This window comes from Sinocyclocheilus rhinocerous, unplaced genomic scaffold (genome assembly GCF_001515625.1).
Source record: "Sinocyclocheilus rhinocerous isolate Xijiao unplaced genomic scaffold, SAMN03320098_v1.1 scaffold1294, whole genome shotgun sequence".
In the NCBI taxonomy this organism is placed as follows: Eukaryota; Metazoa; Chordata; class Actinopteri; order Cypriniformes; family Cyprinidae; genus Sinocyclocheilus; species Sinocyclocheilus rhinocerous.
The window spans coordinates 985755-1003219 of NW_015656157.1; the positions used below are offsets into that span (position 1 = coordinate 985755).

A 17465-nucleotide genomic window follows, 5' to 3' on the forward strand; every position below is an offset into this window, starting at 1 on the left:
ATATATATATATATATATAAATTTTTCTTAAAAATTCAAAAGACACAGAGCATTTAAACAATCGCAACATTTATAGTGTTGATTAATTTTACCTCGTCACCAAAGTCATTGTGAATATCATAAATATTTTATTTATATTTACCGCACAGATACCGTACTAATGGTCACAATGACAAATAAAGTTAACGTGCTATTTACCTCAATTATTGTTCTCGTAATTACCGGAAAACAGTACTAAGAAAATCCCATTTCTCCCCTTTCATTACATTCATCCTTTTACGCTCCACTGTCTGAGCTTTTTATCTTCTATAAACCACTTACCGCCCTCTTTCCTCTCTCGCTTTCATTTTTCCTCCTAAGTGAGATGATATTCCCTCTTCTATCCCCCCCCGCATGTATTTCTCCCTCTCCTGCCTCAGTGTATTTGCGTGAGAGCGAATTACCAGGACATGCCTTTTCATTACTGTCACAAAGAGAAAAAGAGAGAGAAAGAGAGGGAAATAAATTGATATAGGAGCCATTCTCATTTCCCTCGGGCTTGCTTACAGTGGCTTGACAGACCCGGGACACGCGAGCCACCACTTTCTCTCTCTATTTCACTCACACCAACCATGTTCCCTCAGCAGCCCTTCCAGCCAAACCAAATCCTCCACACAACTGATCCAATGGCACTTCGGTTTGGGCCAAAGCCCTCCAAGAAAAGCATGCGAGAAGTTTTAAAGGGGACACATCAGAAAATACATCTATTATACATCCACAAAGATTTAATGCACAATCCTTCATTCTGTGACTCCTTTAAACCCCAAAACCAAGTCAAGAACACATACAAGCCTTGATGGACAAAATGACGGACAGCTACACCAGAGTTCAAATCCTCTATTAGTGTGACTGGATGATCTACAGTCGGTGGTGCATTGCTGAATGCATCTCTGCGGTTGATTAGCGTGGTAATGAGTGTAGAGAGGCTTGAGGGATGTGCCGGGCTGCCATGTGGCTTAAGTGATTGTGGTAATTGAGTGGATAGTGACAGCTTTGCAATGGCATAATTAAGACTCACTGGACTGGGGCCAAGATTTTATTGTCATAGTCACACTTTTAACAATCGAACCGAGACGGAAAATGGAGCTGAAATTCAAATAAAACTAAACCATCTGTTGTGAAGGCATGTAATCAAATAAGAAAAGGAGTCTGGGACATGTTTTATATGACATTACACTGAAAGATCGCACTAAAAAGCATTGCAAACAGCTGTGAAAATGTTATTTTTCCCTGAGGGACACTTATGTTAGTAAGTTTTGCTACTAAGACTATATGGTAATAATGACCACTATTATGATTGTCTAACTGCTTAGAATGTGAAATTAGCAACAGCACCGCCATCGTGAAAACAAATTAAAATTTTATTTTTTCCCTGAGGGACACTTACGTTAATACGTTTTGCTAATTTACCTTTAAGACTATATGCTAATAACTACTATTCTGAATGGGTAAATTCTTGTGAAATAAGAGTAATACCACACTGTAATACCACAGTGAATTCTTGAAAGACAAGTTTTTGTAGCTTAGCGAGCTGCTTTGACATCTTACGCAGTAGCATGCTAACTGAAACGTAACCTCGTAAGTGATTTAGAACTCTCTAGGCTACAACACTTGGCATGCAAAAAAGTTTGAATACTACTGGACAAGAGACAATTTTTCATGTTAGCATGTTGTTAAACTAATAACCCAATACTTTCTTAAGTTTGACTATCACACAAATTTTGCATAAAATAGTCTGTTTTTAATTAAATTCAACTACTACTTTTTTATTACACAGCGAAAAATAACCAGAGTCAAAATTTCTCTCAACTCACCATTTTGGATGGATTTTTCGCATATTTTTTTCCCTCAAAACAAGTTCAGTGCAAACTCCACCCTACAGCCAAATTGAAAGATTTCATTGGTCATGTCAAAGTGCCAACTGCACAAGCACCAAACCCCTAACCCAACCTACATCTCAACATATGCATAGCTGTAATGACTTGGATTACTTAATTGTATAAGGGGAATTAATTATTATTAATTCATTCAGTTTTGAAAGGACTCGAATCTGAAAAGGTCGAGGTCCACCTGATTAAACTGATTTTAATTTAAATGGTTTACACCCTATCAGCTACTCGTCGTAATCACTAAAAGAAAAGTTATAAGGCCAAGATTGAGATAAACATCAAATATATAGTTACGGCATAACACATACAGTGGATACATTTTCACTACTTATTTTTTTTAAACGATTGTCTGTGTACGTTCGGTTTCTTTGTCTGTGACAAAAGGAGTTTCAGTCAGGGCAGGAAGCAGGTGGTCAGAGGTGGGAGTCATGTGTTAGTCACGTCTAGATGGGCCTGAGGGCACTAGTTAATTTACTCATCCTTTTCCGGTTTGGACATAATGGTTCCATCCATTGGTGGTGGTCTCGCTTGTGCGATGGTACGGCATGGGGTGCTTTGTCGCGCTCACCAAGGTGAAAGCCAAAGTTCTTTTGAGTGAGAGAGCGAGCCCGAGCGTAAGACCGCGCGAGAGGGTTTTGTGTCCAATTTTAAGCAGGCTGACTTTTGTCCAGCCCACAGGTCGCTGTCCAATCAGATGGTGGCTTAGCCACGCCCCATACTGTTCCTTATCATGCATGAATCACAGGCTGTTTGTGGAGAGTATTTCTGCAAATTTTAAATATCTTCTGATAAAAGTATTATCACCAGAGAATGATACAAAATATAAACTTTTCACTAACACCAATGTTCGGCGAATAAGACAAGCTCTCACCCGATATTAAACTTCACACATCTTACACGCATATTAAATGCTTTGTCTGCTAAACGAGTTATAAGGCATATTAAAATATCATGGTTTCAATAACACAACACATCCATTGGTGGTCCCAAGACATCGGGGTTTCTATAGGTTGTGAATGAACTCTTTCAGTCCTTGATACCAAGAAAGCTTTGTTGTCTCCTGATTGAATTAGTTTCGATCTCATGAGTAGATGAGTTTACAAGACTGACAGGAAATCGACCAAGAATATGGGACTCATGTGCTGGGTGATTTAGCAAACCTTGTGATGGCTGATATCAGTGTCCGTTCATATTTAGAAATCCCTACATAGCGTTGGTAGCATATCTTGGCAGACAGCATTACCGTTTGTCATGATAGTTCATGCATGATTTTTCCGAACTAAATCCATGAAATCCGAATCTTTTCTTGGCAGGTGACTTCATTATTGAGGTCCTGTTTACACTAGTGAGTTTTCGAAAACATGAAACAATCCTCATCTACACTTGCGTATTCACTGCATTTCAGAAACGTTCTCGGTCCACACTACACAACTGAAAACGCATGTCACATGACCATTCATGCAGGTACAACAATGTGCATGATGTTATTGTTTACACAGTCATCAAGGATACGCAGAGCGAACGTGGGCGAAACGCAACCCTGGAGTTTTTAAACTAAAATGGGGTCTGCAGCGTTTTCGAAAGTCTCCGTTTTTGAGGGTCGAAAACGACGGGGTAGTGTAAACGTCAGGCGTAACCGCAGCAAAAGTTATGTGTTTTAAAAAGAAAATGCATGAGTGTAAACGTAGCCTGAGTTGACCAATGAAATCGACTGTGAGGCAGGTTTGTGGTTAACTGGCTTAGGGGCAAAAATAATTATGGCCTTTCTGTGGAGAATACATGTGATGCTGCTTTAGGCTACGTTTACATGACAACGATGGGCTAAAAACGGAAAAGTCTGTCCTTTGCGTTTTTCACGTACAGACAACAATGTCAAAACAATCCCCTTTCATACAAATTCGCGAAAACAACTTAAAATGCTGTTTTTTGCATGCCAGGCCAGTAGTTGGCGATGTCGCTTTGTAAACAAACACTACACGAACATGTAAGAAGCAAGCACATGACATCACCATTTTCACCAATTCACGTTTTGAGCGGATAATGGTGTAGTTTTCAAAAGTTTGCATTTTCAGGCACCCAAAACACTGTTGTTGTGTAAATAAATGGCCAAAACGCATTTTAAGTTTTCAGCTTTTAGTTGAAAATTATGTAGTGTAAACACCCCCCCTTAGAATTTGGCCATATCACTTTGGCAAACAAAACGTAATGAAATTAATGTTTCACCTATAGTAACTAGGTTCCTATAGCAACAGTTCTCGGTAAAAAATCGAACCGTACGGTTCATCACACACGGTTCGGCATGCACTAGGACCGAGGTTCAACTTAAATCTGACAATGCATCTGTAATATGTTTTGTTAGAGTTCGGCTAATGCATGTTTCTGTTAATGGATACAAATTCTGGCTTCCCAATACATTACAACAAGAGCGATGAGAGAAAAAGAACAATACGTGGACCAACCAGTCACTCTTTAATCAATGCGAGTGCTGAATGCTGGAATAACTGTCATTTATGCCGTCATCACGTGTTGATAGCGCAGGTGAGACCTGAACAGCACACGTTGCTATCTGTGTTTAAACTAAACTCAATTAAGCCTTGCCAGTTTAAATATTAAAGAGCCAGAAGACGCGAACTCGCGCGCGCAGTGAGAAGATCTGTGTGTGCGCTCATCCGAAGCGCGTGAACCCGCGTCTCAGGACGCGCGCAAATATTAAGCTCTCTTTGAAGTATTGTGCTTGAACAGCAACACGGAAATCTCTCACTGCTCTTGATTGAATAACTTTTGTAACTTTAATAAGAAATCATTTTTTATTTATACAGTTAAATATGCAATGTAGTTTTACATTTGATTACTTTATTCAATTTCTGTACCTAAAAACAGTTAGACCTACCAAAAAAAACTGAAAAGCACTGTTTATTTTATTTGTATCTTTGCTCTATTGCATTTATTTGTGCTGTTGCTTGTAGTTAGATTATTTGTTCTTATTTTCTTTATTTTTATTTGCAATATAGGTTTTTCCCCTAAACATAGCACATACCGAACCGCACCGAAACCGGGACTCTAAAACCGTGATACAAACCGAACCGTGAGTAAGTTGAACCGTTGCACCCCTAATAGTAACTGAGCATCTGATTGGCTGAAGGTTTTGAAATGATCCAATCACAGCCCATTTCTCAAATTGAAAATGGCTGTATATGTGCTAAAGATGCTTTAATGTGTTCTTCAGTCTCTCTGTCCCCCTCAGCACATCCCGCTCTCAGTCCAGTCGTCTTTTTCCCTCCGTTCTCCCGAGTGTGATAATCACCACTGCTGGAGGGGTAGATGGGGGAGGAGGTGGATGGAGATGCCCCTGCACCCCTGCGGTGATTTATCAGCCCGAGTGTGTCAGCACTGCAGGAGTACAAACCTGTCTGAGCTGAAAGGGTGAGAGAAGGAGGGAGGTTGAAGGAGAGAGGAGGTGTCAGCCTGTGACTGATTGCAGCCCTCCATTCACAAGGCTATAGCCCCCTCCTCACCATCACCCCCGTCTCTGCACACAAATCTCTTCACTCACACTAAAACACACAAGTGCTTTCAGCACTGCTATTCAGTGGTGGAGCTGTGCAGTTACTAGAAAATGTCCAAAAGTACAAAGATTGGACAATTGACTAGTTAATCTTAACGAAGGTCTCTATTTCCAAAACATTCATTATCCAGTCATCTATAAAACTGGCCTCAAATCAGTAGTATATGAAATAGATTCAACTTAAAACCCATTTTACTTGTAAAATGGCACGTTTCCAATCAACATATACAATATTCAACTATTTATTAATATTGATTTTCATTTGCACCATCAAAATTTTTTTCGGCAGAACCCCTCACCTAAATCTTGCAGTTACAAGTGAACCTATTATATGGCCTTGTGGAGAAAAAATTCATTCATTCATTAATAATTTACTTTTGAATTTTTCATTTTAAATTATGTAATTTTGTATATTTTATTTAATATGTTTATTATTTATTTATTCCTTTAAAAATGGTAAAAATACAAACTAATACAATTAATAATTAATAAATTGGTACACTAAAAAGAGTAAATGTTTAAAAATGAGATGAGCGGCCCACAGAATGACTAAATTCTTTATTAATTTACTTTTGAATTTTCTTAAATTATGTTAATGTTTATATTTGGGTCAAAGACGAAAAATGGTTTAAGCATAAAAACATTAAGTGTAATACTGCTTTAAATTGTTGTTGTCCCCTCCCCCCCAAATTAAAAAGTTTTCTGTTTAATTTAATTGCAATTTTGTTTTTGTTTTTCTGAGCAAAAAATAAATATCATACATTTTTCCCTGATTTACAGAAGAGACCCACTAAAATGTCATTCAGTGTAACAATCTTGTCAGGCATATTTAGAACAAAAATCAATTTATGACATATTAAAAGACTAATTACTTTCACCCCAAATACTAATTAGTTGTAATTTTACATTTTTTAAAATTTGCCACTATCCTAGGTTTTGCCCATTTGTCAGTAAGACGTTTTTACTCATTTAAAACACAATAAAATTTAATATGCTCCCTTATTCTTTTATATATTTTAATATGTACACGTCAGAATAAGCATGTTGTTTGAATTTTTACATAAATATTGTGTTACACTGAATGACAATGTAACATTATTTCAACCAAATTTTGACATTTTATTCTCCAAAAACTTATTTGAAACCTTAAAAGTAGACACTTTCCTTACATTTAATGTGCTTTCTATGGACATAAAATCACTTTTGTAAATTTCTTTTGATGCGGATCTTAACGTCTTTGACCCATTTATTTTATGTGTCATTATTTATATTTATTTCTCATTATTCAATTATTTAAAAAAAATCTTTTAATTAATAAATTGGTAAATGCAAAAATAAAGAGTATAAGAAATAAAAATAAGTCAAAAACTTAAATTAAAATCTACATAAATGAAAAGATGGCACTGTGGAGACCAGTCACCTACAGAATGAATGAACGAATGAATGAATGCATGAATAATTAACTAAAATACATAAATGCATTCTTCATTAATTTACTTTTGAATATTTCTTATTACTTATTTTTATATTATTTTTATGTGTATGTATTTTTGTAATTTATTAATTCATTCAAAAAAAATGTACAAAAAATTAATTAATACAATTAATAATTAATAAATTGGTACAGTAAATATATTATTAAAAAAAGATACAAGAAATAATTTTGAAAACCCCTTTAAAATCAATTAAAATCTACACAAATGAGGAGATATCTTTTGGGTAGTATTTATTTTCTTGCATATGTCAACAGACAGAATGCCAAATAGTATTAAATTTATGGCCATTTCCTTTTGACTAGTCGGTCTTATCAGGGTCCATCAGACCAGGATCAGATGCAATTTTATAGGGGCACTCACATAATATGGAATCATGTCATATTAATTATTTTTCTTTATTTCTGTGCTACAAAAGCAGGTCGTCACATCAGCAGTTGCCACGGGCCCCTTGCGCTCACTTTCTGTCTCTCAGCTAAAAATACACAGTGCTTCTGCAGCAGTAAACCATTGCAGTTTCGATGTTGGATAGTGCTGTGCTCATGGCACTGCTGACCACTGGTTCTGCTGTACTGAAGCTCAGACATGCTGAGAAAGGCCTTAATTAATGGAAAAAAGTGTGTGTTTGTGTGTTGGAGGTGTGCGTGGTGAGCCAGGCGGGGGGGGATGATTTATTCCAGTGTCACCTTGACCCCTGACGCAGAGATACAGCTCAATTAAACAGGATTGGCCCCACAGCCCTGCTTTCATCTACTGCCCGTGAGTTCTGCAAAACACGCACACACAAGGGGCCACATTCACTGGGTCCAATAACATCCAAATGGAGCGCTTTTCACCTCCCTCTGCCACCAAAAACCTAAAATGTTAATGACCTAAACCAAAATGGAGTAGCATGAAGAATTGATTCCTACAGGCTGTATTGTTTCTTCTGTGGTTCCTAATTGCTGTTCTAGGCTTCTGTTTCCAAAAACACTTTAAATCATTATCCAGAGATCTATAAAACTGGCCTCAAATCAGTGGTAGATCATGAAACAGAATCAAAATGAAACAGCATTCGCAATCCTTTTACTTCCATAACGTGGAGCGTTTGCAAGTGAAATACGGTATTCAACGATTTAATCAGATTGATTTTCCTTTGCACTTTTTTTCTGCCATAGGCAACAGTGAAAAATACTTCCCCACTAAATCCTTCAATTAAATCTTGCAGTTAGATTGGATGAATCCATTGGGTGGTGCTGTGGAGACGTGCCATCCATATATTTAGTAATTTCTAATAATATCTTTTTTTTTTTCATTAATTTACTTTTAAGTAACTTTTAGGCTTTTTTAAAAATATATTTATATTATATAGAAGATATTTTATTTATAATTTAATTTGTATTAAAATGTAAAAATGTTATTTAAAAACAAAAAAAATGGAAGAATGAACAAATGAATTAATATATGCATTCATTATTAATGTTCTTTTGAATAGTTCATATTACTTCATTTTAAATTATGTAATTATTTTACATGAATTCTTTCATTTTTATTTGTTTGTTTATTCTTTTATTTGTTAATTAATTAAAAAATGTAAGCAATATAAAAATAATACAATTAATAATTAATAGGCACTGAAGACATGCTGCTCACAATTAATTCCTTTTTTTACAAAAGAAAATCGGTAAGGTAAATTAATTAAAAAACTCACAATAAGTAATAAACATTTAAATTAGAAATTTAATGATAACTTTTGATGAAAAACTTAATGAAGCCTGTAGACAACTTTCGTTTTTTTCACAATTTTGACACATAAAACCAAGCAAGTTAAAGTGGCTAGTCTGTTTACCTGCAAAAGCCTTGGAGATGTGTTCCTTCTTCCACTCCCACGGTTGGTCGTATTCATCTGCGGGCCTCTCGTCGTCCTGCGGCAGCCTGCTCTCCCTCCCCTCCTCGGGCAGATCCGGCTGCCCTGGGACGCGCTCCTCATATGGGGTGTCATAGAGCTGGACCTCCCCTCTCCCCCAACCTCGTGCTCCACCACCAGCTCTCCTCTGCAGCTCTGCAACACCAAATAAACCAGTTATAAACTTTGTTCAACCCTAATCTGGCTCTGTTCTCCAAATTTCCACTTAAGAAAAGCTGGTACTGACCCCTTAAAGGAATAGTTCACCCGAAAATGAAACTTTACTCATCCTCAGGCCAACCAAGATGTAGATGAGTTTGTTTCTTCATCAGGTTTGGAGAAATTTAGCATTACATCACTTGCTCAGCAGTGGATCCTCTGCAATGAATGGGTGCCATCAGAATGAGAGTCCAAACAGATGATAAAAACGTCTCAATAATCCACCAGTAATTCCCACCACTCCAGTCCATCAATTAATGTCTTGTGAAGCGAAAAGCTGCGTGTTTGTAACAAATAAATCCATCACCTTGCTTGATCTGTGCATATTTCTCTCCTGATTCAGACAAGATAACTTTTACACTGGAGAAAGCAATAATATGGATAAATGACTCATATTTTAGCTGAAAGCAACAGTTTGAAGTTAAAAACATCTTGATGGATCTGTTTATTACAAACACGCAGCTTTTCGCTTCACAAGACGTTAATTGATGGACTGGAGTGGTGTGGATTACTTGTGGATTATTGTGATGTTTTTCTGACGGCACCCATTCACTGCAGAGGATTCATTGGTGAACAAGTGATGTAATGCTAAATTTCTCCAAATCTGTTCTGATGAAGAAACAAACTTAATCTACATCTCGGATGGCCTGAGTGTGAGTACATTTTCAGCAAACTATCAATTTTGGGCAGTTCGTGATCAGAATAAGTTGCAAAGTGTACCAGATTTGTGTTGATAGTCCAACGTCTGGCTTTGTAAGATTATTGCCATAACATTGGGTTTGAAAGCTGATTCAGGCATCTTCTAGAAGTTTCACAGTGGCATATGTGTTCATTAAAACGGTGCGAGACAAGCCGCACTGTTAAATCAAAACAATAACTCAACAATAAATCGATATGTTCACTGGGCTCCACAGCTGGGCTCCCTCGCCTGGGCCACATTAATTATGAAAATGTCTGGTGAAGAGTGGCAGGGAATGAATCTGAAGGAGAGACAAATTGTGTTTGCACAGCTTGACGATTTCATACGGGAGGGCTTAACAAAAAGAGAAAGAGATGCATGTGTGCGCATAGATCGAGTCAAACTCAAGGACTGGGGTCTCTCATCTCTCCTGATGGGCATTTTCATTTCCATTATCATATCTCTCAAACAACAAGCGTTGAACAACAGGATGTCTGAATGACCTTCAAGTGCTTTTCAGCAAAAATAATAGTTGGTTAAAAGCCTATATGAAAACAACTGCAACTACAAAATGTTTTGAGGAATATTATGCTTTCATTTTAGCTCAAGTTAGCTTGCTAAACTGTTGTCTGGAATCAGTAGATGAATGTGAACTAGCAAGACACCAGTATTACAATTCTGGCCTACACAGATAAACCCATAACCATTTAACCGATAACTGGTACTAAAATTCTAGAATATTTTGTTTAAATAAATTTGAAATAAAACACTAATAACTAAAATCAATCGTTTTAAATACTACAAGTGAATTAGGGCATCAGGGTTATTATCGTTAACTAAAACTAAATTAATTTTAAAACAATTTCTGTAATAAAAAAAAAAACCTAAATGAAAATGAGAAATTTTGCCTTGGCAACTAGTTTAAATAAAATAAGTACTAGAATAACTAAAACTTAAACTAAATAGACATAAAAAAAAAACTAATAAAATAAAAACAACAAAATGACTAAAACTTTCAAGTTCAAATAATTAAATTAAAATGAAAACAAAAAAAATCTAATTCAAAATATTAACAAAAATATATATTTTTAAAAAGTATATAATGATAAAAAAATAACATTGTTCAGCTTCACAGCATTATGAACAGCATGAAAAACGGATATTCATTTTGAGATTGGCTAAAGTTTACATTTAACTTGTTATTAATTAATTTTTTTTTTTTTTAGATATTAACTGTTAGAATATTAAGTGTTAGACAATAGCAAAGAAAATCTAAACATTAAACAGAGATGTTCATGTTATTTTAGTATTATTTACATTAACTTATTTTTAACTTGTAACTTGGTTTATTTCAGTTAGGGGAACAAGGGAACATTTCTAATGTTCATTTAAGCTATTTAATTTAAGTTTTGAATAAGTTTATTGAATATTTACATTTTATTTTATTTCGAAAAATGTAAAAGCTTTACTTAACTATAACAACACTGGCATGCACAATTAAATATCTACTATTATTCAATATAATAAATGACATTTTTAATATCGGCTAATAACCTATATGGTACCGATATATTGTGCAAACACCGTATTTAATAGACACTATAGGTAATAAAGGACACTAATGTTGTTGATTCAAAGTTGTATAGAACTCTGAACATTCTCTTAATCTTTTCAGCCCTAAATGTTAAATTACAAAGACATACATGAATTAATCACTTGAGTTTCATCCGGCGAACAGCCCAGATATTAAAAATTATGAAAAGTGTGAAACCAAACAGACCAGACATGGGACGGACCGCCTGGAAAGGAACACTGGCATGTACGTGTGTTTCAGTGAGAAAGAAAGAAAGTAAGCAGGACAGAGAAGAAACCAGGCAGGCGTACCGTAACAAGAGAAAGACAAACTTTAACCTTCACACATCCTGCTTCTATTGGGCTCCTTAGCCGTCTCCATAGCGACAAAGAGGAGGCCCTGAGGGACAGACCCTGAGGTGGACGGAGAGAGAGAGCTATGTGTTGATGTTAAGCGTTTGTGACGTGCGAGAGAGGGGCTGCTAGATTCCCCCGTACCTGAGAATTGATGGAGAATGAGAGAAGAGATTAACCTGTAGAGATGGATTGAAAATTAAATGAGGCTGCCTTGAAGGCAAGACCGATCTGAGGAGAAATTAAGGTGGATGCTGGGGTCCTACGGAGAAAAAATACAATTCCCTGAAAAGATCTAAGGAACACATCACATTTCAGCTCTGTTCCAAAACCTAGCAAAGTTTGTCTACTGTCTATATAGACAGCTACCTTCTAAGTGTCAGTTCACATAGAACATGTTTTTTATATTCTATAAATATAAATAGAATATTTATGTTTGGACTCTCATAAATAGAAATGAGCTGCTTTCTCATTGTTTTCTATGTAAACATGCACTAGTCGAACATGTTTGACCATTTCGCTCACAACTTTTGCAGCATCTTGCACATGACACATCCTAATAATGTGACACTCAAGGTAAAAATAGATAAACTTTTAAAAAACGTCTTGTTTTGTGTAAATGGCCCTTAAGTTAACATCTTAATTCAAATGGAATATCACAAGCAATTGATTTGCAGTAACTAAATAGCACTTCTCACATGAATTAGATGGGAGCCATGTTAGCACATTGCTAAGCTAATGCTAGTCATGATGATACTCTTAAGAATTAAAGAAAATACAACCCCAAACAAATCAGGTACAACAGTCAATTTTAATTATGTTGAACTATTTAACTAATACTTTGAATGCGAATGAAATTGTTGTCCAGAAGAGTTAGCATTAGCAGTTTTGAGCCACTGGCTGACTGAAGAAATTTTGTAATTGTTTTCGTGAGTAAAATAAGGTTGTGTTTTGTTCTACAACATAAATTAGTCATTGACGTCATACCTCCAACATAAATTTGGAAGAAGTTGTGTGCTTTAAAAAGCAACTTGCTAACAAGTCGTTAAATGAGGACTACCTACGATAAAGATCTGAGTTTACATATTTAAATCAGGCAACCATGTTAGCAACTTGCATTTTTAAGTAAAACATTTTTAATTGACATTTTGCAATGCCGGTTAAAAGCCTATATGAAATTAACCACAACTACAAAATTCTACACCGACATATTCCTAAAAAAAAAAAAAAAAATTTAAACCATCATATCATGCTTCCATTTTAGCTAATGTTAGCTTGCTAAACTGTTGTCTTGATTCAGCAGAATGTAAACTAGGAAGGCACATTATAAATATTCTGGCCGATACAGATAAACAGAGTTATTTAACAATACATGACAATATTAAAAATCTATACTATTTTTTATAGTATCTGGGAGTGTATCCGGGTATAGTTTCCGGGGGGGTGTGTTCACTACTCACTGCTGTGTGTGTGCACTTGGATGGAATAAATGCAGAGCACAAGAAATTAGTATGGGACTGTTGGGACACCATATTTGGCCATGCGTCACGTCACGTCAATTAAAACACTAAAAACTAAAATGGATATTTATTTTGAAATTTGCTAAAGATCACTGTTAACAGTGCTATTCAATTATTAGTGCTTTTAAAGTTTGACTTTATTTTTACATCTTAAATTTCCATTACTGTCATCTAACGCTCACTTAGAGGAAATCAGCATCACAATTAAAATTAACATTTGAGGTATATACTGTATGTCATTTATGTTGTAGAATAAAACAAAATGTTACTACTAATCTACTCAGCTTATGCTAACTACAGACCCCATTTTCTCATAAAATCAAAAAGCACTATTCTAAAAACCCATAGGAAATTCCTGAGGGAACCCATAGTGAATTAGCCTTCCTGGCCAACAAACTGACATCATGACTAAACAACTCCACACAAATTTGTTATGATCGTCATTTCTTTGGACTCCGCCGGTATCACCAATGCATTGTGGGCTTAGAAAGCAGTAAAATGTTGGTGGCTACTTTTTGGAATGTTCTGTGTGTAACGATGAAGTATTAAAATGCTGTCTACATCTTGAAGCAGAGATAAAATCTCTCAAATCAGTAAGTGGCAAAAGTCAATGGGAATAAAACAATGGAAGAAATTGCATGAACACAGAACTGTAATCTGTGAGACTCCAGGAGAGAATCAGCAGTGAGTCACTGTCTGACAGCACTGGATGACTGGGGACTTGCTGAGAAAGACACACTCATAACACTCATACTTCATTCTCTCCATACGACTCAAAGGGCAAACCAGACTCCCCTGGGCCATGGGAACACACACCAAAAGAAATCTGACTGACCAGTTATCACTTTCTGGGCCTCGTAGGGCTCCATATAGCCGTTGTTTTCAGGAGTGATTTGGCTTTGGATGGTTTCGGGACGGGGGTCCAAACGAGCATCGAATGGGTCGGAGTAGTCGGTATCTCCCATAACTGGAGCTGAAGGGACCACCTGAAACAAGAACAAAGTCATGTGATGATCTTCACCCAGGAGAAGGAACATACAATATCCCTTTTATTCAGTGCAACAAATTGAAGATTATCTCAGTTTGCTGAGGGATGAATGAAGGGAAATCATTTTTTTAATTATGAGGCAAAAAAAACATTTTCAGTCAAACAGACAGCATCTCTCTCTTTTTTTTTTTTTACACTGCTCTTTTAGCACCAACAATAGTCATAATTTGGTGTTGTATGGACATTTTTTTTTTACGAAAAAAACCCCCGTTCTAACCAGGTGTGCGATAAAGTGACAAGCAGCATGCAAATCATTTTTTTTCCTAACTGACTGCAATAAGCAGCAAATGAAAGTTGCTAACTACTGACTAATTGTTCTTATGTAAATATATTTGGTCATGTGCTCATGGTTGTGACATCATGATTTCTGAACGACATGTCTTCGCTATTTACATTCTTCTAGGGCTGTACTTTTAATCTAAACAAATCCACAAATCGCAATTTGGCTGTGCAGTTATTGCATCGCGAAGGCTTTGTAAAATTTGCGATTCAGTTAAATAAATATTAGTGCTGCCATAATTGATTAATTGCAATTAATCGCATCTAAAAGTTTGTTTACATAATATATGTGTGTGTAGTGTGTATATTTATATGTATATATAATAAATACACACACATACATGTAAATATTTAAGAAACATGTAATATATATTTATATATATAATACAAATCATTCATAAACAGGAGTAATATATATATATATATATATACACACACACACACACACATACATATTTATTATATATATACACACACATGTATGTCTGTGTACATATATACAGTGGGTACGGAAAGTATTCAGACCCCCTTAAATTTTTCACTCTTTGTTATATTGCAGCCATTTGCTAAAATCATTTAAGTTAATTTTTTTTCCTCATTAATATGGGGTGCTGTGTGTACATTAATGAGGAAAAAAAATTAACAAATGATTTTAGCAAATGGCTGCAATATAACAAAGAGTGAAAAATTTAAGGGGGTCTGAATACTTTCCGTACCCACTGTACATATAACATATAAATATACACAGTACACACATATATTGTGTAAACACAAACTTTTATTTTGGATGCGATTAATCGATTTGACAGCCCTAATAAATATATGAACTGCATGTTTCAGAGCGAACCTTGGCACAAGGTCTTCTTTTGATGGTTTAACATAAAAAAAAAAAAAGAAGAAATCAAGCAAGCTCATAAATTAGTATTGTAATTTTAGTTTTACTGTAAAATAAAATTATTTTATTCATTTTCTTAATCATTTTTATATTTTATACATATTACAATAGCATTTTTTATTTATTTCTTTAATATTTGTAGTAATAATAAACAATATTAACACAAAAAATACTTTTATTATATTCCTTTAATACTCTTTTTAATACCCCAAATCGTGCAGCCCTTGTGTCTTCACATACTTTCAAATCATGTACATATAGCAACACCAGCTCATTCAGCGCGAGACACCGAAAACCAGCAGACTCGCAAAGACGTGCTACCTTCTCCCTTGAAGCAGAAGGTGGCAGTGGGGAAGTGTTGATGAGCATGTTAGGAGGTGTGTTTGTCTCCCATACCAGGCCCGGGAGGAAGCCCTCAATCAGCTGGCACTGGGACAATTACAAAGACGGCCATATGGTCTCTCAAACAAGGCCTTTAGCCAACGGCTCCATGCGGCACCATTCAGCCTGCAAACCATGGTGCGCAACAATCTCCCGATTTCCCACCAGGCAAATCGCCCAATTGTCTGGTTGATCTTTAACAAGAATAGAAGGACAATAAATCTGAAATGTTCATTAGGAACGCTATAAAAACTTAATTAGGATTACGGTGGAAATTAATGAAGGTTAACAGGGAATGATGTGTAACAGTGCTCGCAAGACAATGCACTTAAAGGGTCGCCATTAAATTGGGATTTAAATCGATGGCGTGGCATTGGCATGGCTGTTCTTCAAGCCCAACCAATCAGCTCGCTCATCACTGGTACTGATTACGATCAATGAGACTCCACTGAAGGCTGCTATCTGTCCGTGACCGTGTGTGTGAGTGCGGATTCCTCCGCTGTCTGCCAGTATTGAGTCTCTACTCAATGTCTGATCACAGGACGAACCTTTCTGGCTCTTGTGAGTATTCTCTATGGGACCACCCCAACCCCACCAGCCTAACTAAACTCCATGTATTATTCAAGAGATTTAGCTGTGGTGGATCAAGAGGTTTTGACACCTACGGTGCTCCGAGACACGAAATCTAATGCAGGGTTAACAGAGGGTTTACATGAAAGATTGTTTCACACTGCAAATCACTTGTTTGACTGTTTGTTTTATGTATTTCATCACCTGATGGCTTCAGGTATCACCAAAACTCGTCAGATCTATGACTACTTAACGTTTTAAAAAACACTAAGAGGTGTATATTAAGTTTTTTTTTTTTTTTCACAAATAGACAAAAAATGTATTTTCTAAGTTGTAAATAAAAGAGATTACTGGAGTACGTTTTACAAGAAAAAAAACGATATATATATATATATTTTTTCTTCCTTGTAAAATAATCTCCCATTGGTTGGTCAAACACACTTTGTTGGGAAGGTTACTTTGGAAATAACAAGCTACAGATTACAAAATTACAATTTAAAATGTAGTAAGTATTGTAACTATTTCAATTACTTTATTAAAGTAATGTAACTGATTACATTTTATTACTTTTCTAAATTTCCAACTAATGTTTTCAACAGTTAATCATTTTCAAACCCTTAAACCAGGCAGAGTTATTCTTACAGTAGAACTCAACACTGATTACTGTCAGACTTACTAAATCATTCATCGCTTGAATTAAGATTATAATAATTTAATTTTAAAGCACAGCCACCACAAAATCAGACTTTAGCACCTCTTTTTACTTTGAGTTATAATACAGATCTAAAATCATAACAAGAAATAGATTTTTTTTTAATAGCTATGATACTGTTTTTAAAATCAAATCTTTGCATAGCTATGACAGGAAACACTGGCATCTAACAATGCCTTGGAAAAAACAGTTCATCTTAAAAAATAAAGCATATACATAAACACAAAAAGGAAATAAAGCAGTTATTGAACAAGCATGTAAACTAAACTCCTGAAACATTGGTGTCAATGCGAGAGCAGTCAATGCAATTTGGGAAAGAAATCAATTAAGTGTGTGTGTGTGTGTGTGTGTGTGTGTGTGTGTGT

General features: G+C 35.7%; 1 protein-coding gene across 2 annotated transcripts in view; it reads right to left on the minus strand.

The window, feature by feature from the left end:
* Positions 1–17465, minus strand: part of LOC107719565 (SH2 domain-containing adapter protein F-like) — a 34901-nt gene that overhangs the window by 10082 nt on the left and 7354 nt on the right. For both annotated transcript variants that reach the window (XM_016527012.1, XM_016527013.1), the window contains exons 4-5: positions 14051–14201; positions 8815–9027 (exon numbers count right to left, since the gene is read on the minus strand). In XM_016527012.1, the coding sequence (XP_016382498.1) occupies positions 8815–9027; positions 14051–14201 (364 nt within the window). The remainder of the gene's footprint in view (positions 1–8814; positions 9028–14050; positions 14202–17465) is intronic.